The sequence below is a fragment of the Gopherus flavomarginatus genome, chromosome 4 (genome assembly GCF_025201925.1).
Source record: "Gopherus flavomarginatus isolate rGopFla2 chromosome 4, rGopFla2.mat.asm, whole genome shotgun sequence".
Taxonomy (NCBI): Eukaryota; Metazoa; Chordata; order Testudines; family Testudinidae; genus Gopherus; species Gopherus flavomarginatus.
The window spans coordinates 72,678,939-72,705,059 of NC_066620.1; the positions used below are offsets into that span (position 1 = coordinate 72,678,939).

The 26,121-nt window shown below is 44.6% G+C and overlaps 1 protein-coding gene across 5 annotated transcripts in view; it reads left to right on the forward strand.

The window, feature by feature from the left end:
- The window catches only part of QPCT (glutaminyl-peptide cyclotransferase), a 33,852-nt gene extending 8,040 nt beyond the window's left edge, over positions 1-25,812 (forward strand). For 2 of the 5 annotated variants that reach the window (XM_050950316.1, XM_050950317.1), the window contains exons 2-7: positions 9,019-9,165; positions 12,568-12,849; positions 19,350-19,526; positions 20,081-20,180; positions 20,880-20,996; positions 23,847-25,812. In XM_050950316.1, coding sequence (XP_050806273.1) covers positions 9,019-9,165; positions 12,568-12,849; positions 19,350-19,526; positions 20,081-20,180; positions 20,880-20,996; positions 23,847-23,992 — 969 coding nt within the window. In that variant the 3' untranslated portion in view covers positions 23,993-25,812. Of the gene's footprint in view, positions 1-352; positions 1,268-3,267; positions 3,566-9,018; positions 9,166-12,567; positions 12,850-19,349; positions 19,527-20,080; positions 20,181-20,879; positions 20,997-23,846 lie in introns of those variants that run through there. The other 3 variants (XM_050950318.1, XM_050950321.1, XM_050950319.1) reach the window with 3 other exon arrangements.
- The last annotated feature ends 309 nt before the right edge of the window (positions 25,813-26,121 follow it).

Consider the following 26,121-nt stretch of genomic DNA (forward strand, 5'->3'; position numbering starts at 1 on the left):
TGAAGGGGTAGGCAGTTCCACACCCTGGGATAGTTTTTGCAGCAAGACAAGACAGCACATTAGCCAATGGTTAAAAGGTTACATAATGTCTCCACCCATGATCTCAAGTTAGCAAGTTAACATTTAATTAATACTTTGATGAAATGTTACTAGTATAAAATATATATGTTGAATTCTGATTTGGGGTCCATAGGAATGGAGCAACTCCTTTAATTGTCCAACAGGTACATTCCTAGAGGTTAAAGCAAAGAAACAGTGAAAGTATATGACAATAAAGATTGTCTCCCTTATGTCTTAAGACAGGCATTGGTCCCTGGGAAGGGAGGTGGAAGGATGCCATATCTTATATTGACATGTGCCAACTTCTCAAACTCAAGGTTGGATCTGTGGGAAGAACGTTCCCTACAGAAGAGACTGACACAATAGGAACAGGGATCTTTGTTCAATTTGCAGCTCTGAATAAGACACAATTATTTAGTTCTTAGCTCCAACACCTGGCAATTTGCTGACCAGGCCTATTTTAGCAAAACAAGATTATCTGTTTACCCCAGCTTTCTCCTACCTAATTGCTATTTGCTAGGCCTCTGGTCTCTTGACCAAACTCTGGACTTTGGGTCTGAGAAAAGCTGGCACAATCCATATACCAAGTTGTTATATAAAATGCACATGGATTTTAACCCTTCAACCGGTAAGAAAAAGTGCAGTAGCTACCGGCAAGAAAATGGAGCATTCTCTCCTTCTCTGACTCCACCTCCAGGCTCCAGCAAAATTGAGGGTCCAGGAGCCCAGCTCCATGAATGTTCAGGGCCAGGTCTCCCCCCTGCTGCCCCTCCGCACCGCCCCTGAGTGTGCCACAGCTCCCCTTTGCTGCCCCTATGCACCTCCCTGGGTCCCAGAGCAGAGCATTTGTCTCTCCCTGACCCCTGCAGCTCCATGCTACCTGCTTGCATTAACTGCTGCCACCGGGTCCTAGTGCCCACCATCACTACTGCCAGGGCAGGCTGCCCTTCCCCATCGTACCCGTTCATTTTCCAGTGGGACCCTCCACCTGTACAGCTGCCCCTCTTCCCTCAGTCACTGTTCTTGCCCCACGCTGGGCAAGGGGCAGCCCCAGTGAGGCTACAGTGAGGGGCAGCAGCAGGGGAGGAGGCGCACATGTGATGGCAGACTCCTTCGCACCTCCAGCATGGCATCCACCATAGGGGAGGCGAGGGGGATTCCTGGACCTGAGAGGGGCCCTAGGAGCATGTGCAGTGACAGTGGTTGGGTGATTGTGCTGCCGGGGGCGTGGGGAGAAGGGGGTACCTACCCCAGAGCTCGCTGCTGCCAGCAGGGAGAGGGCTGGAGGGAATCCTTCTCTCTGGCTCCAGTCCCAAGGGAGCCTGCCTGCACCCCAAACTCATCCTCAGCCCTGCCCCACCCCAAAGCCCACACCCCCAGTCAGAGCCCTCATCCCCCTGTATCCTAACCCTCTGCCTCAGCCCTGAGTCCCCTCCCACACCCCAAACCTCTCATCCCCAGCCACATCCCAAATCCACCCCAGCCTCACCTCACAGCCCTCACCCCTGCACCCCCTCCCTCCACACCCCCTCTTATCCCCAAACTCCCTCCCAGAACTTGCACCCCCTCCCTCCACACTCCCTCCCATCCTCAAACTCCCTCCCAGAGCCTGCACCCTGCACCCCTCCTGCACCCTAGTCCCCTGCCCCAGCCCAGGGCCTGCATCCCAGAACTCCTCCCCCACCAACTCTCTCCCAGAGTCTTGGGCAGGTGGGGGTGGAGTTTAGAGGAGCAGAATTTGGGCAGGGGCAGGTTCTGGGCATCACCAAAATTTCTACAAACCTGCCATCCCTGCCAGCAAGAGTTGGTGTGCCATACCAGAGTGGACCGGCTTCCTGAGGCAGCAATTTAAAGGGCTGGAGCCCAGGGCCCTTTAAATTGCTGCCACAGCCCTGGGGTAGCGGCTGTGGGGCTCGGGTGGCAATTTAAAGGGCCCAGGGCTCCTGCCGCTGCAAGCGCCACGGGTCCTTTAAATCACCGCTGGAGTCCCACTGCCGCTATTCCAGGGCTCCGGAGACAATTTAAAGGTCCAGGGCCCTTTAAATAGCCCCCGGAGCCTGCCAGAGTCCTGGGGTAGCGGCGGCAGGGCTCTGGAGGCTATTGAAAGGGTTTGGGGCTCCCGCTGCCTCAGGAGCTGTTGGGTGCTTGATGTCTTTGAATGACACCCTGTCTGTAAAAACAAACAGCTTTTTAATGACAGGTTTCAGAGTGGCAGCCGTGTTAGTCTGTATCTGCAAAAAGAACAGGAGTACTTGTGGCACCTTAGAGACCAACAAATTTATTTGAGCATAAGCTTTTGTGGGTACAGCCCACTTCTTCAGATGCATGGAGTGGAACATATAGTAAGGAGATATATATACATACAGAACATAAAAAGGTGGAAGTAGTCATATCAAGTCTAAGAGGCTAATTAATTAAGATGAGCAATTATCAGCAAGAGAAAAAAAATGTTTGTAGTGATAATCAAGATGGCCCATTTCAGTTGACAAGAGGTGTGAGAATGCTTAACATCTCCACTCAAAAAAACTACACAAACCCATCCACACCTCTCCTCACTTTTCCCAGTGAGAAACACAAGCCCTCAGAGCCTCATTGTAACCCTGGAGGAAAACATCCGAGAGGGAACACATGAGAGAGAAGGAACAGACCATCCTGCTGTGATCGCTGCCTGAGGGTTTGGGGATTAGTCACACGCAGCACTCCTGATGCTGCTGACGTGGTGCTAGGGACAGGGCTCTTTTCACAAGGAAAATGAACTGGGAAAGGCTGGGTAAAAGGGGAGAGAGAGGCTGCTGAATGAATTATACATAGAGTTATGGTTGGGTCATTACACTAATTGAATCTATTTCCCTATGTTAAGTTCTCCTCACACCTTCTATGGATCATCTTAATTATCTCTTCAAAAGTTTTTTTTCTCTTGCTGATGATAGCTCATCTCAATTGATTAGACTCTTACTGTTGGTATGTATATTTCCACCTTTTCATGTTCTCTGTATATATGAATATCTCCTGTCTGTGTGTTCCATTCTATGCATCCAAAGAAGTGAGCTGTAGCTCACAAAAGCTCATGCTGAAATAAATTTGTTAGTCTCGAAGGTGCCACAAGTACTCCTGTTCTTTTTGCGGATACAGACTAACACGGCTGCTACTCTGAAACCATACATAGAGTTAGGCGTCTGCTCCTGCAGCAGACCATTGGGAAGTCCGTCCCTCCACCAACCCAACCCCTCCTCCAGCACTGCCCCTTTTCTCCCTCCTACCTCCAGATCCTTAGTCAGGCAGAGGGAGAAGGGGAGGGGTGGACAGCAAAAGAAGCTGCTCCAGCTACTGACTCATGCACAGGAAGAAGAGCAGCAGCAGCTGCAGAAGAGGGATGGCAGGGGGAAGCAGGCATAAAAAAGCAGCAGCATCCTTCTGCCTGGCTCGGGCACTTTACCTAGCAACAATCACCTTCTCTCAGCTGGCAGATGGGAGGGAAGCCAGAGCAGACTGGACACAGGAGAAGGTGGGTCACAGTTTTATTTGTCAAACTGGTTCTTCTCTTCTTACCCCCACTTAAATGCAGAGTGGGGCTTTGGCGTATGTGTGCGTGGGGAGGGGAGATCAGTAGCTGAGCTGTTTAATCCAGGCCTTCCTCTCAGTGTGGAGGCTTCTGGAAGAGGAGTTCAGACAGACACACTCATTTGATCCCTACTCCTCCCTTATAAGAGACACATCGGAGTGAATTGCATTTTTGTTGTGCAGCCTGTGGCTGTGATCAGGGCTCTGTCTTCAGTGTAAGAGCTGCTGATGTGATAATAATACAGTGTGGGTGGATGAGCTAAGTTCTCTGAGCCACCCACAATGTAGAGATCAGAGTAAATCTTAGCACTGTGAGTGTACATAATACTGACTCAGACAGGTAAAGAGAGAACATGGCCTTCATCATAATTTAATGGCTGCAGATAATTCTTTTCCTCAATGTGCTATTGTGATAATATGAGATTCACACTAACCTAGCACTGGCAACTCAACAAAAGAAACATTTTGCAGAGAATTGTTGAACTTGAAAAAAAGAGACAAAATCTAAGACTGTTAGGACTGCAGAAAATAAATGAGAGAGACTATAATTAAAATGATTTAGAGAGTATTATATGTTGGTCTAAGGAAATGAAGGTCTCTGTTAAAATAGTAAATTCTGTCTAGCATGGAAAATACAGGTAGGGGCTATAGCAGATAATGACAACAGAACTGCTGCATAATTAGTGGAAATAAGATAATATTAGCATGTTTTGTTTCATCCAGAGTTATTTGAGTTTCTTTAAACCAATTAAAACAATAAGATCTCAGGATTAATACTTAGTGAGATAGAATAATACAGCAGTAAAAATACAGGCAGACTCTCAAAACATAACAGTTATTTGGCCTGATTATGAAACACTAGCATGGTTTCTTCATGCAGAAGTTATTTGAGCCGCACGAAATATAATAGATCGTGGAGCTTCGAGGTTAATTTAATCACATGTTCCAAGACTTTCAAATGGAAAAAATGTTCTAGACCCATTTTGAGTTGATCATAAAGAATCTGAGCCCAAAGTTCCTCTAGAATTGACTGACTTCCAGTAATCTGATGTAACATCCAGTGATGTATAGGGCTGCAGTCAGAATTTACCAGGCCCAGGACAAGATGACAAGTGAGGCTCTCTTCTGTTCTATTTTTCATTATCTTCCTCTTTGTCATCTTCTCACATCCTCATTTTACCACTTGTTTAGTTAGATTTGTTTTCATTATTTTACTTTTTTTAAAGAGGTCTGTGCCCAGTAGAATTCTGTTTGGCTCATCGTTGTGAATTCATATTTATCTTTCCAGATATAATCCATGGGGCAACACTGTAGGTCACTGAGCAAGCATCTAATTGAGGCCAAGTCTATGCTTACATGGGTCATTACAGAAAATGCTGAGCAGCATCAGTACCTCTCTCCAGCTTTTTCTCACCATACATACCCTCCCTCTCCTGACCAGGGCTGGTGCTACCATTTAGGCAGACTAGGCGGTTGCCTAGGGTGACAGGATTTGGGAGCGCCAAAAAGCAAAGCCCTCCAATTTTTTTTTAAGTGTTTGAGCGGCCGCTGTCGCTGGGAGGGAGAGGGAGTCTGAGCTACCACCAGCAGTGTGATGACACTTTTAGAAACCCTCTCGTTTTGCAGCTAGGTGCAGTTTCTGCCAGACAATGTAACCATCTGGGCTCCTGCTCAGGACTTGCTGCTGCCTGGTCCATGGAGTTGCAAATTGGGAGGGGCAGAGAGATGGCAGCGATGACAGCGAAGGTTACTGGGCATGCTCAGTTCGGGTGAGCATGCTCAGTGCACCCAAAGTAGGGAATCGGGAGCGGGATTTGTTTGCGTCGTTACACCGGTAGCCCAGGGATTCCCCTGGGTCAGCACGCCGCCGCCGGCAGCCAGCAGCCCAGGGGTTCCCCTGGGTCAGTGCGCCACCAGCAGCCCAGGGGTTCCACCGCGCAGTCGCTGCTTCACTTCTCCCGCCTCCCAGGCTTGCGGCGCCAATCAGCTGTTTGGCACCGCAAGCCTGAGAGGAGAATTAGAGCAGGACAGCATGCTTGGAGAGGATGCGGAGCAGAGTGAGCTAGGGTGGAGAGGTACCGCAGGGCTCCCGGGCCTGGGGGTGGGGAGCTGCTGCGGACCGGGGGGGCACCTCAGGGCAGAGGGGAACTGCTGCAGGGCTGGGGGGGCGCAAGGTGGAAGTTTCGCCTAGGGCGCAAAACTTCCTTGCACCGACCTTGCTTCTGACCTCACCCACCCACTATACTCACTCTGTCCTATCTACCGAGCCAACCCAGTTGCCATTGATTTCAGTGTAAACATCAGGCCTTCACACCACCCATCATCACTTTAACCATTCTACCACGTGGAGTCGGAAGCAATAAAGCCTGAGTTCACTGTCTAGGGCAGTGGTTTTCAAGCTGAAGTATGTGTACCTTTAGGGGTGCGCAAGTGCTCATCAAGGGGTAATGGTGGACAATGCATTTTATTATACCCTGTAATGGCAGACAGCGCCAAGTGTTACTAAATCAAATGCAATCTAATCATAGGTATATTATGATCCTATCTCAGTTGGGGATATGCGGTAGACTACATTATTTGGAAAGGGATACGCAGCCTAAAAAGTTTGAAAACCACTGGTCTAGGAGTTTCTCTTAACAACAGACAATAGAACCAGCTCAAGCCCCCTCCCAGTCATCTGGAAAAACAAAACACTATTGCTGGGGACTTCTAAGAGGTAATACTTCCCCTCTCGCAAGCTCTGAATCTGTGTATAACAAAAGAAAAAACTTTTTTTAAAAGGGGACCCAACATTTATTTGGGAAAACACCACTACCATAATTCAAAAGCATGTGACCACAGGCAGACACCCACCCCATAGTGCTTTGGGCAGTGTCCTTTGCTTCTGTTTCGGACCTTATGGTGTGAAACTCCAACTAGCTAATGTTTCTTAACACACCCCTCCTCTCTCCCTCCACTGCAGCTAGGGTAACCAGATGTCTCGATTTTATTGGGACAGTCCCGATATGTGGGGTTTTTTTTTATATGGGCCCCTATTACTCCCCACCACCTGTCCTGATTTTTCACACTTGCTGTCTGGTCACCCTAATTGCAGCCCACTCACAGTTGGCTGTCCTCGGTTAGCAAAGACAGACTCCAGAGTTCTGTTCCTGGGCAAGGTGGCAGTCACCTCCCACCTCTGGGGGTGGGTCTTGAACAATGCCTCTTCTGCTCTCACCTCTGCAACGGGCTCACAGCTGCTGCACTCCTGTTGCTGCTTCATCTCTCTCTCCCTCCTCTTTCTGTTGCCACTGACCGCTGTCCCCTGCTACTGTTGTGTCTCTGCTGTCGCTCTCTACTACCACTGCTGCTGTCCTCCATTGATGTGACACAACATTCTGAGGTTCCATCAGCTCAGTGATTCCAGCTCTCAGTGATTCCAGCAGGTAGTGGGGAACCTCAGTGCTGGTGTAGTCGCTATGTTGTCTTTAACTGTTTTCACAGAAGTGCTAAGACTCAGCTCCTAGACTTGCTCAGCAGTGATGTCAGCTCTAGGAATCACCAACTGGAAACAAGGACTCTTAACTGAGTTTAGTCAGATCTATCATTAAATGCTGGAAACGGGTAGATCAAATGGTTCTAGGATGTTTCTCAAATGTGGCAAAACAATCTGTGCCCTATACTGATAGAGAAGTACCCAGGATTGCTAGGAAATTATGGTGTGTGTCAGGTGATACTACATTCTCTGGACACACTAAGGATACCATCTGTTGTTTGTATTCTGGTAGAGCTCACTGTTGTACAATGAGGGCACTACCATAATACAAACGAAGCTCTGGCCACCCACACGTGGAAACATTCACTGCATTCAGTAAGACCACTACCATCAATAGTCCACACCGTCAGGCAGGAACACTTGTCCCAATCCATTCTCATCTTTAGAGCCCTGCTTGGATACAAAATTTGTATATGCATCCAATCCGCAATAATGATCCGTGGATCTAAAGCAGATATCTGCAGATTTGCAGGGCTCTACTCATCTTCACTGGGATTTGGCATCCCTTACTCTTTGCTTAGTAAGTAAAGTTCACTTTAGGATGACCTCCTCAATCAGGGCAGGCTAAGTACAGTTCTGTTTCCCTTTACTCATACACTAAGAATAACCCCTGCATTCGAATACTAGAGTGATTTGTAACCAACAGCAGCTAAAAGTGATCACTTTAGCAAAGCAGCTCCATCATGCTGTGCAGCTAGGCAGACTAGGCATGTCTCCACAAACAGGGTCTGCTCCCGAAGTCTTTTTCTCCCCAATGTGATGTGTCACTACACTAGATGTCATGGGAGAGCTCATTCAGACCTTGCTTACATCACGAGAGCATCTGAGCACTCTAACTCCCACCCCACACTCATCAGCCACCACCTCTAGATTCTTGTCCCCACAAGGTCCTAGAGGATCTTTGTTGCTTCTCCCCCACAAGCCAAGGAAAGGAGTGGAGTGGGAGTCAAAAGCAGCAGCAGGAATCTTCTTCTCAAAGGTCAAAGGGATGTTGATTTAACCTGGCTGCTGGAGTATCTGTTAAGTATCAGAGGGGTAGCCATGTTAGTCTGGATCTGTAAAAGCAGCAAAGAGTCCTGTGGCACCTTGTAGACTAACAGACGTTTTGGAGCATGAGCTTTCGTGGGTGTCATGCACCCGATGAAGTGGGTATTCACCCACGAAAGCTCATGCTCCAAAACGTCTGTTAGTCTATAAGGAGTATCTGCTGTGAAAGAAATATTGTGAAACCAACACAAAGGACACTTCATTTGCACTTTAAGTCAACAAAAACAAGTTATCAGGAAGTTAAGAAAACAGCATAGCATCAACACATGGGAGCACAAGGAGCAGGAGCTTTTTCTGGGGATACTGTACACTTCAAAATAACACATTGCAAAGGATTATAGGACTATAAGAAGTGGAAAGAATCACTTTGTTATCCATCACTGAGAGAATAAAGGGTCCAGCACTCTTTGCATTCCCTGAATGATGGATCACCAACCAGGTAGGGTGGGTGATGCTGAAAGGTTGGTTTAGGTAAGAAACTTATCTTAGGCCATGTGTACACTAGCACTTATGTCGGCAAAACTTTTGTTGCTCAGGGGTGTGAAAAAATGTGTAAACTGAGCACATTCAGTCTAGCACCCAGTGAGATATAGAACTGCACAATGCCATTTTTAGAGTCACTTTTGAGAGAAGAACCACACTCATAAGGGGCTGTTGTCCATATTACTGGAGGGTGCCACAGTAAATAGGATTAGTACTGAATATGTTGTTAATGTAGTACAGTATGTTATTTGCATTGTATAGCATCACATTTTTCATATTAAAGAAAAAAACACAAACTAACAGATAATAGTTGCCTCTTTTTCCTTCTGCAGTACTTCCACCAACCAAGTATTTTAAATGTTTCTGGTATCCAGCAAGTTGCAGCACACACAGATGTTTCTCAAATGTGGCAAAATGATCTGCATCCTATACTGATAGAGAGATACCCAGGATCACCAGGAAGTTATATTGTGCGTCAGGTGAGACAACATCCTTTACACATACAAAGGACACCATCTGCTTGTATTCTGGTAGTGCCCACAAATGTCCGAGATCTGGCCACCCACGTGTGGAGACACATTTTCTGCATTCAGTAAGACCACTACCATCAGAAGACAGAGAAATGTCATCCATAAAGCCACAATATCAAGGCTGATAGGCCCAAAACTTAATCTACTTTAAATTCTATTCCCTAATTTATGCAGTTCCAATAAGTATTACGTATAAAAGAAAATCAGATGTTAAACATATATTTAAGTGAAAGAGTACTCCATGTAACCTAAAATCAACTCATCTGGATGCCTTTGCACTCACACAAACATGCCATGTTTGCATGTTTGCACAGTTGCCCTTGGAACTTCACATGGGGGGCAAGCCAAATGTCTTCCCTGGAGAGGTCTTGCTGGTTTTGAGGCAGGAGCGGAGTTCTTACAGAGTTGCCCCAAAGATCTAGCTCTAGTGGTGGGTTGGGAGCCTCAGTTTGGGAGCCTCAGAAGAAAGGTGCTGTAGAACTTTGAAACAGAACTGTGGGCAAAATGCAGCCCTGGTATAACTCCAATAACTTCAGGGGAGTTGCATGTAGTAGAGGGGTTCTCAAACTGGGGGTCGGGACCCCTCAGGGTGTGTGAGGTTATTACACGGGGAGTCGTGAGCTGTCTGCCTCCACCCCAAGTCCCGCTTTGCCTCCAGCATTTATAATGGTGTTAAGTATATAAAAATGTTTTCAATTTATAGGGGGGGGCCATACTCAGAAGCTTACTGTGTGAAAGGGGTCACCAGTACAAAAGTCTGAGAACCACTGATGTAGGAGAACCAGACCTAATCTTGCTCACTCTTCTAGAAAAGTCCTGGGGAACTTTAGGAAAGGAATGAAAACTATAATACAAAGTTTTATACAAATCACTCTAAAAACCTATGGAATTTAAAGGGACACTGCCATCAGTAATCTAATCAGTTTCCAAAAAGTGAGTTACATGCTGTTGGTGAGAACTACTTTCTGCATCAGTTGGGCCATGATCTGAAGTCATCATTGAAGATGGCAGTAGAGTTAAAGAGAAGGTCTCAGCCTTCACACATACAGTGCCATGACTGGCCAGATATTGTAATATATTAACTAGAGAGATTCAATCTTAGCTAGGTGACATTTTTATTACAATGGCCTTACTGATGGCCTTATTGAGTTACATTACTTTTATATAATCCATCTTCTTAAAATCAGCAATAAGAAGTTAAATAGCACCAGACCTAGCATGGAACCTTGACTCCCGCATCTCCTGTTAACATTTTGTCATGTTGAAAACTGACTACTTACTCCCATTCTATTTTTTGTTGCTATTTTTATGGAAAGAGACTAATCTAAGGGCTAGTTTGTTGCTAGTTCTGCATAGGTGCACACACAAGGGGAAAGGGCACAAGGGGTCTTTCCCCAGGCTACCTTATACCCCTTGGAAAGACCAGCACAACCCTAGTCCTTGCGCTACACCATTACAGGGATCAGGAGATTCCTGCTGCTGGAGCTACTAGAGACTCCACGGGGGTAAAGAGGGTTTAAAGGTGGGATGTGACCCTATTGCCCTTCCACACCGACAAGCAGAGTTGAATCTGCACATCAGGGGTATACAAACAGCACCTGTTAAATGGTCTCTGCTCTAGGATGACTGAGTCACTCAAAACATCCCTTGGGATGCTCACCAGTGTGGAACCACTCTGTGCCCACAACCAGCCATGCAGGCTGTGGCTTAACACCACCACCAGAGCCCACTGTGTCCAATAAATGAACTTGCCAATCTGTAGTTGGTGGAGTGGAAAAATGAAGCTTGTTTCAGTGTCTGTGAGTGTTCATAGTACCCAGTTCTGAGGTTCCTAAGTGACTTACTCAGCCAAAGTAAAGGAAAAAATAACAGAGCAGAGTCCGAGGCATGGTAACCACCTGGCATGCTCAAGTAGGGGATCTTTGCTGCTACGGGTAACAACAATGTATGAAAATAAAGATCCTTATGACACCATAGAAACACTCTCCATTGTCAGCACAGAGAGGAGAGTTTTGTTAAAACAACAGCGCAGCTGGGATGTCAAGCCCATTCTGCGGAAAGGTCCAAATTCCACTTTTATTTCAGTCTATAGGCCGAGATATACAGCTAGGACTACATACTCCCCTCAATCCACTGCAGATGGCAATGGTAGGTTAACAAACAGGACAAAATACTTGTTGCTGCATGAACTTTCAGAACATTAGCCAGAACAAAATGGAAACCATTCAAGGGGACACTCTTGCTCCCACTGAAGTCAATGGCAAAACTCCCATTGACCTTAATAGGAGCTGGCTCGGGCTCTTAATGGTCTGCTAGTTTTTCCCCTTTTAGAGGCTTTTTTCCACTATTTATCTAAATATAGAGAAACATGTCCTTGAGAGAGTACTTAAGAGACCAATAATAAAGATGACGCAGAACTCTCTGTACTGGATACATTTGGGGATATTTTAGAGGCAATCTTTCAAGGCAGGAAGTTGCCTAATATGAGTAGGTTGTTGTACAGGTTCCATTGTTTTCTTTTTTGTCCTCACATTGAATTATATTTTGTGTGATTACATTTTTGAAGTTAGTTGTTCTCCAGTGTTCCATTCTTTGCTCAGTTTATACAGAAGAGACTATTTAGTTGTTTCCTGTTGAACTCTTAAGCCTTGTTCAAGACAGTTGCTATTTGTAAGGCACATTTATTGTAGAAAGCAAACAACAGTAGTATTGGTACTGCAGTAGCGCCTAAAGCAGGGGTTGGCAACCTTTCAGCAGTGGTGTGCCAAGTCTTCATTTAGTCACTCTAATTTAAGGTTTCATGTGCCGGTAACACATTTTAACGTTTTAAGGTCTCTTTCTATAAGTCTATAACATACAGCTAAACTATTGTTGTATGTAGAGTAACTATGATTTAAAAAATGTTCAAGAAGCTTAATTTAAAATTAAATCAAAATGCAGAGCCCCCTGGACCGGTGGCCAGGACCCAGGCAGTGTGAATGCCACTGAAAATCAGCTCGCATGCTGCCTTTGGCACGTGTGCCATAGGTTGCCTACCCCTGTACTAAAAGATAATCCCTGCCCCAAAGAGTTTACAATCTTAGCATATAACAAGAGACAACAGGGGAGAGGCCAAGCAAATGGGGTGAAAGTGGAGGAAGAGAAGTTAGCAGTGAAACAATGATGGTGATTATCACAAGGAGAACTCAGTCCATAAGCTGCCTAGCCCAGAAAATGCTTATTATGAATACAATAGCCCTTGCAGAAAAAATAAAGTGCTGATATTGTAAACTAGCTACGGATACAGTTTGTTTGCAAACATCTGTTTGATGCTGAACATTACTGTGATTTTTTTTTTTAAAACAATTCCAGCATATCAAGCGCCGTATTCAAAGATTGCAGGCTGGCTGGGAAGTCGAAGAAGATACATTTCAGGGGTACACGCCCTATGGATACCGAACGTTCTCAAATATCATCAGCACCCTCAATCCCTCTGCCAAGCGCCATTTGGTACTTGCTTGCCACCATGACTCAAAATACTTTGGTCCACAGTGGGATGGCAGAGTGTTTGTGGGAGCCACTGACTCAGCTGTGCCCTGCGCTATGTTACTGGAGCTAGCACATGCCCTGGACAGCCAGCTCCAGTCAATTAAGGTACTTGTTTCTTTTTCTCTTTTGCATGCTTCCGTGATAGCTTATGTGGCTTCTGTATCGTCATTCCCAATTATCATGGGCCTGATCCTTCACCTACTGATGTTGATGGCACAACTCCCATTGATTTTAATGGGAACAGAACTGGGACCCAGGTCTATTACTGCATAAGAGTTTAACTTCACATCATTTAAAAAAAAAAAAAAGAGGATGCATTGATAGATGCACAATGGTATCAGAGAGGTTTGAGCAATTTGATAGCATGCTATGGAAATGATACTTTTTTACTTAGTTAAAGACTGGAGACTTTTAAAAAAATTTCTAACCACAGGATATACAGAACCATGCTTTCTAAAAAGTAACCTAATAGTGTCAGCTTTCAGAATGTAGGATACATTAATAATCTCTGTTTCTAAGTCTGATACCATTAATTTAATGGTTAAACCTCACAAAGAAACACAGTAACTCTTCATAATGACATGTAAAGGGTGGATAATTTAATGGATCATAGCCATCGTCATAAATGCATGGATTTTAAGCCCAAAGAGACCATTATGAACATCTAGTCCGACCTCTTGCGTAATACAGGCCATACACTGCCATGTAGTAATTCCTGCACCAAGCTCAGTCACTCAAAACAACATTGAGAAGGGTGTGGTGTATTTCTCTCTGTAACTGCTAGGTCTTTGCTTTGTGTGTACCGCACTTTTAAATCTCTAGGAAGTCTACTGTTTTCTGAGATAGGCAGCCATTTGGAGTGAGAAAGAGAGGCAGCAGCCTGTTACAGAGGAGATACATACACCATGTTTTAATGGCAACTTCACTTCTGTTTTTTTTTCCCTTGTTTTTCTTAATATAAGTCAATTATTCAGAATTAAGTATGTGGTGGTCTTGGATGATGGGAAGACATAATACAGGAAATGTAATATATATTAAATTGTCTTGTCCATGTTGTTAAGAGCTGATGTAAATTCGTGCTAGGGCCATCTGCAATGCACAAAAAGTTTCAGTGGCCCTAAAAAATCCAGGAGCTATGCTACATATTTTTGAGTGCCTTATCTACTATTTCACACATGCAGATATAAAACACTCCTGTAATAGATATGCCTGGGTTTCATATGTAAAGCTGATCCTCTCTGCAATCTCGAAGTATAGATGATAGATAGATTTTGATTTTGTGGTGTTCTGATGTGAAGTATCTAAGTAATCTAAACATTGTTTTTATGGCTGCAATTGTTTCCAAAAAGTTGATATAGCACCTTTTAGTGCTAGTAGTGTATTTGGGGATTTGAACATTATGAAGTGTTACAATATTTTTATCATAAAACGAAGTATATTACATATATATCCGCTGGCCCTTTAAAGCACTGCTGCTGGAGCTCCAGTGGTGATTTAAGGGCCGCGGCTGGAGCACCGGGCCCTTTAAATCACCACCAGGGAAGCTGGTCCAATCCAGCACAGTGTACCGGCTTACTTTCACCTCTGGATAAAACGCGGTTTCACCTATAACACAGTCAGGTTTTTTGGCTCCCGAGGACTGCGTTATATCGGGGTAGAGGTGTATTTCCCCATGGCATATACTAATGAACTGTCATTTAAAAATCTTGATTTTGCATGAAGTAGCACAGTTGTTTATATAAACAAATCCTGGCACCAATTCAGTGGTTTGAATCTTTAGCAAGAACTAGGTCAGTATTTAATTTCAACTTTTCATTTCATGAAGAGACAGTATTTTAAACGTGGGTGAAATAATTACTTTGCTAACAGATTTCACAGGCCATCATTTGTACAAAGTATGTTGGGATTCCTCTGATGAATACATTATCGATGACCTTTTGACTCTACTTGTAGTAGCATAATAGTCTATTATGTTTTCAGCCAAATTTATTAATATACAGTGACTTTGAGTTGCGATTTCTATCTCAATGCTCTTCCAATTTATTTATATTTATGTAAAGCTTAAAATACTCTAGTTCATAGATATCTTTTTACATTATTCAGACATGGAATATTTTAAGCAGAAAAGAAATCAGGCATAGATACTTCTTTTCTTAAAGTTATTTTAATTCAGATTCTCCTGGTATACATATTGGGGTGATTGAGCTCTGGGGTGATTAAGAGGTCTGTCTTGCAGTGGAAAGAACAAAGGGGAGTAACTGAAACCTCTACAAAATAGCAGGTGTTTCACAGTACCTATTGGGTGTCTGGGAAGTGGGCGGGCAAAGCCCGCCCACTGCTAAAGGATCCTCCCCCAGCCTAAGGGGAGGAACCACAGGGCCACAGAACCCACTGAGTGCGGGGGACAACTAATAAAAGAACAGGGACAGGAGTGAGGTCAAAGGGTCAGAAGGAGGGAACCTAACAGGGACACCGAGCAGAGAACCCCGGACAGCGCCCACTGCTCCTCGAAGGTGTCAAGGGAGCCAGTGGACGCCGCCCAGAGGAACTCCGCCCGGATGCGTGATCGGACCATGGAGCGGAAGCAAGCCCCACAGTCACTGGAGTCTCCATCGGCCAACCTCCCCTCCCTGGTCGCGTGGATGGCCTTTTTAGCCAGGGCGAGGAGGAGGTTGACCAGGAGGTCCCGGGACTTCGTGGGGCCACGGATAGGGAGTGCGTACAGAAGGAGGTGAGGGGAAAAGTGTAACCAAAAACGTAAGAGGATGGCTGAGAGGAGCCGATGTAGGGGCTGCAACCTGGCGCACTCTAAGTAAACGTGCGCCAGGGTCTCCCTCACGCCGCAGAAGGGGCAGGTGTCCGGGACAGGGGTAAACCGCGCCAAGTACACGCCCGTGCTCATGGCCCCATGGAGAAGCCGCCAACTGATATCCCCAATGGTCCTTGGGACCAGGGTGGAGTAGAGGCTGGCCCACCGGGGCTCCTCACCCTCCAGAGGTGGCAGGAGGTCCCGCCACTTCGTATCAGGGCGGGACACGAGGGTGAGGAAGTGAAGGGTGTGGAGCACGAGCGTGTAGAGCTGTTTCCTCGGCGCGGTTTGGAAACGGACCGGCTGCAGGTCGTGCAGCCGGCTTGCGGAGAAGGGGCGGGGGGGCCGGTTGGGTCTACGGGGCAGAGGCCCGATGAAAAGGTCCAGAGGGCTTGGGGTGGGGGGTGGGCGGGGCGTGCCCTCCCGCAGGACCTGGTCGAGGTAGGCCCGAGCAGCGGGCGGCAAAGCGGCCTCCACCTCCTGGAGTACGCGCCGGGGAGTGCAAGGTCTGGAGAGCCCCATGCGGTGAGCGAGTGTCAGGGGATCCAGCCGGCCTCCCCGGTCGTAGTCCAGGAGGTCTCCGACCCTGGTGGCTCCCGCCAGGACCAGCCTCTGGCGAAGGTGTTTCACAGTAGAGCGGATATCAACATTGCCCTATCTACACAAGGGAAATTTTCTAAGTTTCCCACCATTGTTTACCCTGGTTCAGCTCCATCTGTGGTAGCAAGGTTGGGAGCTTTAGTGCATACAGGGCACTGGATGCTGCCACCACCACCACCTCCGTTTTAACTATGTTTGGTATAGGATTAGTGGATACAATGGTAAAACCACCAATGGCAACTCTCTAGACTAGGTGTCCCAAAGTTACTAATATGGGTGGAACAGACCTGGTATTAGCAATGGTGGAAAATTTTAGGAAGTGGCCACAGTGTAGACAGTGCCTGTGCTGGGAACATGTGGTGGAAGAGGAGAAGACATTCCACATGGATAGCTCCTTTGCAGCCCTAAATACAAATGTCATCTTCTCTGCAGATGGCAGTGCGTTATTTATTTATTTAGGTGGCTGAAGAGGAAGGGTCTTTTTGACACTTTTCAGGATACCTCAGCTGTCTGTGGTGAATCAGCACCACCTGCTTACAGCAGGAGGGAGCCCTTTCTGTGCCCACCAGGGTGACGCTTTGCAGCCACAAGCTGCTGGCAACACCGCTTCAGTCTGGGGTCTGCAAGCCCCTCTCTTCTCCTTTGCAAGCTAACAATTTACATACGTCATTGTGTTACACTCGAGTGCCCAGTCTCTTATCTCTAGATGCCTGCAAGGCACAGCAGTGGAAGCAGTGCACCCCAGTTTATCACTCTCCTTCGCACAAGTTGCTTATATCTATAGTAAAACCAAAGTGAAGTTTATTTAACAGGGCTTAAGACTCAAATAAAAGCAAGTATAAGGGTTTGGAAACATAAGGTAACAGGTAAAAGAAAAACATAAAATACAAGTTCTAGCCTATACTCATTAATAATTTACTTTCCTGGCTAATAAGGTATCTCTCACCCAATGAATTCGCTTTTACAGCATTTGTCCAGTCCAGAAAACTAGGATCCACCTTTCATGAGCTATCCATTACAGAGGAGAGATTCTGCCAGCGGAGATAACAACTTGTGATTTTTTTTCACTTCTTATACAATGACAGACTGTTTCTTACCCCTGGGGGTTCCTTATTCAGAGACTTTTTTTGGGGTGGGGGGTCTTTTCTTTCTTCATAAATCCTCAAGTCTGCACCTGGTCTAGACAGTAAATACTGAGCTGGCTCCACGGACGTCCATGGTTCTCAGTGTTGACTGAGTTAGCCCAGAGACCCGCCTTGCCTCAAGTGGCAAGTTTCACTTCAACAGTTTTGAAACTCAATATCCTACGTAACTAAAATTATTTCCTGTGCAAACATCACAAAATAACCATGACAATCAGCTAGTTCTTAAGTCTCAGCAGAGCCCACACACAGCCCCCTTCAGTGAAATACTGAGAATTTGGTTAGACATGGGTCAATATACCTGCTTCGGTATGTCTGTGTTACAGTGTTCCCTTTCCATAATGTGGCAACCAGGGTCCAGATACCCCAAAGGGAGAACAGGGGGTCAAAATCCCAAAGAGTAAGCAACTGAATCAATACATTGTGTACAAAAATATGCCAAGTAAGGTATTCTATGAAGGCTTGTAAATATTTTGAACTTGATGGTCTTTATGTATTGTGACAGACCCAGGCCAGTGGGGTACAGGAGTCTGGTAGAGGGCAAATATACTGGTCACTGGATGAGTAGTTTTCTGTTCCCTGAGTGACCAGAGCAGGGGCTGCACTAGAGTAATCAGGAACCTGCTAGAACTAATCAGCCTGTCTGCCTTAATTGGAACACCTGCAGTCAATCGAGGCACGCCAATCAGGGCACCTGGGTTTAAAAAGGAGCTCACTCCAGTCAAGAAGGGGAGAACCAGAGGAGAGGAAGTGTATGTGAGGAGCTGGGAGCAAGAGGTGCAAGGAGCTGAGAGTAAGAGGGTGTGCTGCTGGAGGATTGAGGAGTACAAGTGTTATCAGACACCAGGAGGAAGGTCCTGTGGTGAGGATAAAGAAGGTGTTTGGAGGCCATGGGGAAGTAGCCCAGGGAGTTGTAGCTGTCATGCAGCTGTTACAAGAGGCACTATAGACAGCTGCAATCCACAGGGCCCTGGGCTGGAACCTGGAGTAGAGGGTGGGCCCGGGTTCCCCCCAAACCTCTTAACTCCTGACCAAACACAGGAGGAGTTGATCCAGACTGTGGGGAAGATCACTGAGGTGAGAAACTCTGCCAATAAGCTCAGGACCCACCAAGGTAGAGGAGGAACTTTGTCACAGTATACAGACATGGCTATGAGTAAATGTATTTGTGTACGTGTAGAGCTGTGCTCATGATCTGTGCTGCAACATTTAGCTCCACCTCACAGCAGAGTGGTGAAGCAATCAGGCAGGAAGGGGTTGCGTTCCCACCCAGCCCTAGGAGATTAGCTCCAAGCACCTAGCATTTCCTGGATTGTATAAAGACAAACACTGAGCCATTAGGATTAGTGGGACAACATTAAGACATCCTGTCTGAAATTTCCCAACCCTAAATAATGAAGTCACCATACCAGGATAGTGACAGTTTTAAGGCACCCAATGTTACAAGACAGGCAGTGACAGAAACCTTTACTGGTCTGGGTGAGCCCCAAAATGACACCCACATCCTGAACTTTGGTTTTAGGGTCAGATTAAGGCTGCACATCACCCTGCAGAAAAAGAAATGTCACTATTTTAATGACAAAAGTGCCTTGTTCCTCACTGTTTTCATGAGACTCAGTACACACAAACATGACAAAAACCACAGCTCATTTATGAGTCTGCTTGCTGAGGCTGAACTCATATCAAGGATTACCACAAATGCTAATCTCAGATGACATTAAATGTTTCAGCCATCTGGTACTGTAGACCTCTCTCAAGTTATCGAATTCATCCTCCTATAAGTCAGAGATGTGAAACTTCTAACCACCGACAGAGTCCTCATAAATGAATTGTATCAACACAGGCTGCTTTTAAGGCATGACAGTCTTTATCGTGATACCACAGTATAGGTATGGAAGGCGGAAGATGTGGGAAGGTTTGAATATGAGCGGTAGTCCTTTCATGCGATTCGTTAAAAACGGACTACTCATGAGAAAGCTGCAGGATCAGACCGTGTTTCAATATGTATTTCCACAGAAATTGAATGAGACATTGCTTTTGACATTCCTCAACAGACCAGTTCAGCCTCCAGGCCAGATCTTTCACTTCAACTGATTTTCTTTGATGGTGAAGAAGCCTTTGTGCGGTGGTCTCCTACCGATTCTCTCTATGGATCTCGACACTTAGCTCAGAAAATGGAATCTACTCCCCATCCACCTGGTGCAACAAATACAAACCAACTACAGAGCATTGTATGTGAAAACTCCTTTAATTTCCAAACGAATTCCTAGTTAAATACCATACAACTAATACAAAGAACAAATTCCACCAAGCGAGAACTCCACCAGATAATGGGAGTGAACATATGGGTTTGTTTTTGTTTTGTTTTTTGAGAGAGAGAGGGAGGGGCCTTCTTGCTTTCTGCTTCTCCTTCCTGTGCCACTTCAGTGAGAAAAGCAGGGACAACTGGAGGCAACTTGCTCTTATTTTTTCTGCAGGAAAAAGTGTGAGTTGCAACTGCTTACACCAGGTCTGAATCTGGCCCATTGCATTTTGCAAATCATGTTGCTCCTTTTTTCCCTGGTTAAAGGTGCTGTTGTATATTAAATCTCACTCCTGGCTCTCATTAGCTCTCTTCACACATAATGAGTTATTACTGGTTCTTTGCTCAGAATTATTGAATTAGTGAAGTGAGAAGTAGCAAAGTCCTACTCTCTCACTTGTACTCATATTTATATGGCATATTATTTCTTTAAAAGAATTTTTAATGAAGCTAAAAGTTTTCATTTTTGTTTTACTTCTATAGGATCTGTTTGTGTTACTGGATTTAATCGGTGCTTCAAACCCAACCTTTCCCAATTATTTTTCAAACACTGCCCAATGGTTTAACAGACTTCAAGCAATCGGTAAGGACGGTTATCCATCAAAGTAAGGGCTCGATCCTGGAAGCCCTCTTCAGCAGTGTCATTCCTCCCCTGGAATTCAACAGTTCTTCATGCAAAAGAGTTGTAGGTTCAGACTCTAAAATTGTGGTAGCCACTTCCAACCAAAGCAAGTTATTAAATTTTTTAAAGGTGCTTGTTTTTGGTAAAATTGTCCTTGCTAAACTCTGTTTTACTATCACTTATGGGGGTTTTCAAAGATTTCACAATTTATTACCTGGTTCACATAATTCTGTAGTTTAATTAACTGGGAATTATTTTTTTCTAAAAAAATAAAAATCTTACATTTAGCAGGAACTTGAAAACTGCTATGAAAACCCTAGTATACTTGTGACCTCTAATGAAATGGCCCAATGGGTAGCCTAGAAACATGGGAGTCAGGAAACATGGGTTCTAAGACTGTCACTGTGGGACCTTGGGCAGGTCACATCCCCACCCTCCCCCTGTGCTTCAGTTATCCTCATTTTACAAGTGGGGAAACAACAGCCATCTTCCTCCACTGACTGATGCCAGGTGAACACAAATTGTTTCCAATTGTTTTTCCTTCTTTGATGTGAAAAATATCCTATACTACACGAGAAAAGTTGTTCAGTTGACTATATTATTTGAAGGATATTTTACTGTCAAGTATAATTTAAACTTTGTTTAAATTGTGAATTCTAGAACGAAAGCTACATGGCTTGGGTTTGCTGAAGAATCACCGTTCTGAAAGGCAGTATTTCCGGGGTAATGCCGCTCCAAGGTCGATTGAGGATGACCATATTCCATTTTTAAGAAGAGGTACTGGAATCCATTTTAAATATTTCCTAACTAGCATATGAGTTTACTGTAATTTCAGGGGCAGATGCTTATGTTAAGCAAGTGAGCACTGGGTATAGGCCAGCATTTGTTAACCTAGTTCCTTAAATCTGAGGCTCCTAAATACATTTTCAGAGGGGCTAAGCGCCACTGATCTCAAAGACATTTCATAGCAGCAGAACACAGATCTTCCTTTTCCAAAAGCACAGCTTTCGTGGGTGAATACCCACTTTGTCGAATGCACGTAGTGGAAATTTCCAGGGGCAGGTGTGTATATATATGCAAGCAAGAAGCAGGCTAGAGATAACAAGGTTAGTTCAATCAGGGAGGATGAGGCCCTCTTCTAGCAGTTGAAGTGTGAAAACCAAGGGAGGAGAAACTGGTTTTGTAGTTGGCAAGCCATTCAGTCTTTGTTTAATCCTGAGCTGATGAGCTTCATAGTTCATCTGCAAATTTGACATAATCAGCTCAGGATTAAACAAAGACTGTGAATGGCTTGCCAACTACAAAACCAGTTTCTCCTCCCTTGGTTTTCACACTTCAACTGCTAGAAGAGGGCCTCATCCTCCCTGATTGAACTAACCTTGTCATCTCTAGCCTGCTTCTTGCTTGCATATATATACACACCTGCCCCTGGAAATTTCCACTACGTGCATCCGACAAAGTGGGTATTCACCCACGAAAGCTCATGCTCCAAAACATCAATTAGTCTATGTCAAGGTTCCTTCCCCACTCTGAACTTTAGGGTACAGATGTGGGAATCTGCATGGACACTTCTAAACTTAATTACTACCTTAGATCTGGTACGCTGCCACCACCCCCAAGTACTACATTTTTCCCTGGATAGTTTTTAGGGACTTCACCAATTCCCTGGTGAACACAGATACAAACCCCTTGGATCTTAAAACAAGGAGAAATTAACCATCTCCCCTCCTTTCCCCCACCAATTCCTGGTGAGTCCAGATCCAATCCCCTTGGATCTAAAAACAAGGAAAAATCAATCAGGTATTAAGAAAAAGGCTTTTAATTACAGAAAAGGAAGGTAAAAGAAAACCCTCTGGGGGAGATTAGCATACCAGCTACTCTCACAGACAACAGATTCAAAACACAGAGGATGTTCCCCTGGGCACAAATTTAGTTACAAAAAAAATACCCAAATACCCAATTTTGATAATTTCCTTAATGGTACCAAGACAAGTTACAAAGAAAATAAACATAAACCTATTTATCCCTTCCTAAAACTTACTACTCTGATAAGAGGCTGGTTCCTTGATCTTTCAGTCCAGCTGAAACTGAAACTCTAAACAAAGGAAAACTTCCCTCCTTCCTTTTGAAACATCTTGTTCCCCCATTGGTTCCTCTGGTCAGGTGTCAGCTAGGCTAGGTGAACTTCTTAACCCTTTACAGGTAAAAGAGGCATTAACCCTTAACCATCTGTTTGACAGTCTATAAGGTGCCACAGGACTATTTGCTGCTTTTACTTTAATTATGAGGCTTGTACTGACCCCCAGCCTGCTTCTGTTGCCAATCTTATGTGTTCACTCTAGCCAGCTGCAGGGCTTTGACAAATGCAAAACTGAGGTTCAGTCCAACCCAAGCTCCTCTGAAGGTCAGATCATGCACAACTGAGTAGGGTGATGAGCACAGTATGGTACAGCTCATAGTTGAAGAAAGCAGGGCAGGTGCCACTGAGGCATAGCCTGTTAAACACCTTCCATGTGTGAGCTATGGCGAGGTTACCAAAAAGAAGCCCCAGTGAAAAGATGAAGAACCACCACAGTCACCAGACACTGCAGGTGACAAGCTCCTCTAACATCATGGGAAGGAGGCAGAGAGGTGCATCTTACTTGTTTGCTTTTTGGGAGCTGTGTGAACAAGGAGGTGGTAGGGAACAGGATGGGGGAGGGAACAGTGGTAGGTGGAGAATAAATTTAATTGTCCCTCCCACAAACAGTTCCATACCACAACCACGCCCACCCCTCCAATGGCTTGGTGCCTGAGGCTTTCACCTAACCAGCATTACAGAGCCATCATGCTGGAAATGCTGGTAGCTTAGTGTAACAAAGGATGCTCCATTTTACAAGGCAGTAAAGGGATAGGTAAGGCATCCTAACCAATCCCAATCAGGGAGCTGGATAATTGCTACATAGAACAGAGCAAGGCTAACACTACGCTATAATAGGCCCATTCAGAGTTACCCTGAGGAAAAGCTACAGTGGCTACATGTCCTCCGTAGCTCTCAGGTAAGCACAGTAGGAGCATGACTGCAAGGCTGAGAGCTGCTGTGACAGTCCAACCACAACTACTGTCACAAGTATTTTTAAAGAGTGTGCTGGAAAATTAGTCTTTTTTAAAAGACTAATTTTAGGAATCAGAGGTAGCCGTGTTAGTCTGTATCCACAAAAACAATGAGGAGTCGGTAGCACCTTACAGACTAACAGAAGATTCCCTTCTCTTCACATGCCAGTGTATTTATGCCTGCATCTGTAATTTTCACTCCATGCATCTGAAGAAGGGGGTTGGGGGTTACCCACAAAAGCTTAACAGATTTATTTGGCCATAGTCTTTAAGGTGCCACCATACTCCTCATTAATTTTAGGAATTATACAGCGTATACAGTGGTGAGCTTCTGTAGTCACAAGCTGCGTAAGAGGAACAATGGAAGGAAGCTGTGGCGATACCAGCTTGTTATGGATTCACTCTATTGAGTAATAGTCTGACTGTAGCCCTGGATTCCAAATGACTTAGATGCTCCACTTGTACTGTAATGCATGCTAATTTAGCACACAGGCCTTTTGGGTGAGTATCTCCAAATTCCTTCCTCTCTTTCAGGTGTTCAAATTCTTCACTTGATCCCATCCCCTTTCCCTAAGGTGTGGCACACTATGGAGGACAATGAACAAAACCTCCACAAACCCACCGTTGACAACCTCAACAAAATCCTACAAGTGTTTGTGCTGGAATATCTCAATCTGTGATAGCACAGTGGCTCTGAAACACTGCTCTGTTTTAAATACTGCTACCAGCCCCAAGCGTCAAGTTCTTAATCATTTCTCACCAGGAGATAACTATAATGGAGAGCACTAAAGTAAAGCATGATGTGATGACAACTCTTATTAGTCAGAGGTCAGCTGTCTTTGGCTGCATAGTCCAGTTAAGTCAGATAAAAATGCCTTTAAGCAGGAACTGTCAGCCTGGACAGAACCTGGTCCTCCACCTCTGACCTGAGGAGAGAGAAGGGAAACCTGAATTTTTCCATGTCACTATCACTGTTTTTGGTCCAGACATTAAAACTAAACAGAATCCAGATCCTGAATGCAAGTACTTCCTAGTTTAGGGTTTAGCTGCAGTTTTTATAGAGTGAATAACTTTTAAAGTCCAAAGATGGAAATTCAGAGCTCATTACCAACCATAAGTGTTCAGATTATGCCTGTTTTGAGAATGGTGTGGAGCTACCCCACCGCAGGAGCTTCCAGAATTCTTGGCATGCCAAGTGCAGCACACCTTAAAAGAGCATGTGCTTAATCCCCGTGAAGCAGAGAAAGGATCATAAATATTATCTTCTCTCTGTCCTGTCCTTTGTGAGGTGGTAGGTTTGTGCTCAAGGTGGGGGCAGGAACTACACCTATGCCCTGCCCTTGCACAGGCATGTAAGAGAAGAGTGGATATTGGCGGGGAAGGGGGGGAGGGAGAGCAGAGTTCCTGCACACACTGTGCATCCATGCAAGAGTCAACCACAGTTTGTCCCAAATTAAATAAGCCCTTGCAGAACCCACCAGGGATTGATGGTATTGCAGCACAAAGCAAAATCAGAACTGATCACATTTTACTTGTGTGCATTTTTTAAACTACAGGATTTAAAAAATATTTTTAAATACAATGCAAGCTGTAGAGTAGTGGCGCTAATGAAATAAGCATTAGAGTAGGTGTAAGGTTCCAAAGAATGAGAGTCTAAACACCACACAATGAGGAGCAAACAGAAACATCCCAAGAGTGATAACAATTGTCATGGCACTGGCCTGTATTTTAGATTTTATACAAATAAGCTTTTCTAAACCTAAGATCCATATTTCCGTAACTTCAAATTCCAATAGAAACTTTAAAGGCACTGAACATTCCCTTGTAGTGTTTGCAACACAAAGTTGCAGCATTGTGCTATTATAAGAACCTGAAAATGAAATTCTGATCTTCTATTTTCGTTGTCCAAGTTGAGAGAAATGCAAAAGGTAAAAAGCACACGATGGATTTTAAAGTATTTTCAATTTTAATAATCTAAGTCACTGTAACAAAAGCAAGAATTTTTTCTTTTTAAATGAGATTTTTAAATGTTACATCCTCCTATTAAGATGCAATAATCTGGATGCATTCTCTAAAACAGAGCACAATAAACTTATACATGTTTATCTAATTTTTAAGAAATTGTACAATAAAAGTTGTCACATTATATAAAAATTGAGTCATTACTAGTATGTGTGTGTGTTTTACAGATTATGAGAATTTTAAGTTATAATCATTTGAGGTTTGAACATTAATGAGGTTATGCTAATGTCCAAGCAATATAAAAGAAACCTAAACAATGTCATTAGGCAGAGAAAAAGTATTAACAAAAGGGAAAGGTACGGAAACTGCCATGAATTTAAAGGCTTCTAAGTTATTAATTTTTAAAAAGTGGTTTGTTTGCTGTGGTTTCATGCTCTGTAAGGCCTCTGAAAATAAAATTTATTGGCGTTTTTAACATGTATGACATATATGTGGAGTTAGATGGTGTTACTAAGAAACTGCCTGAAATTATAAATTCCTACAAGTCTATTCATTATTTTACACTAACTCACCCATAAAAATGTACTCCCGTCTGAAGTGTGACCTACAAAATCAGTATGGCGCATTTAAGGGTCCCCACTGCTCCTGAGAAAAGTGCTACACTTTTATTCTAGTGTCACTAGCTGACACCACCAGCTTTATGAAGTGTCTGAGGTTTCCTCTGGAAGGTAGATTTTTATTCACTTTGCTAAGGGTGACTGTATGTCCTGTTTTGACCGGGACAGTCCCTTTTTTAAGTCCTGACCCGGCTGTCCTGACTTTTTGGCAAAACTAGGCATTTGTCCCG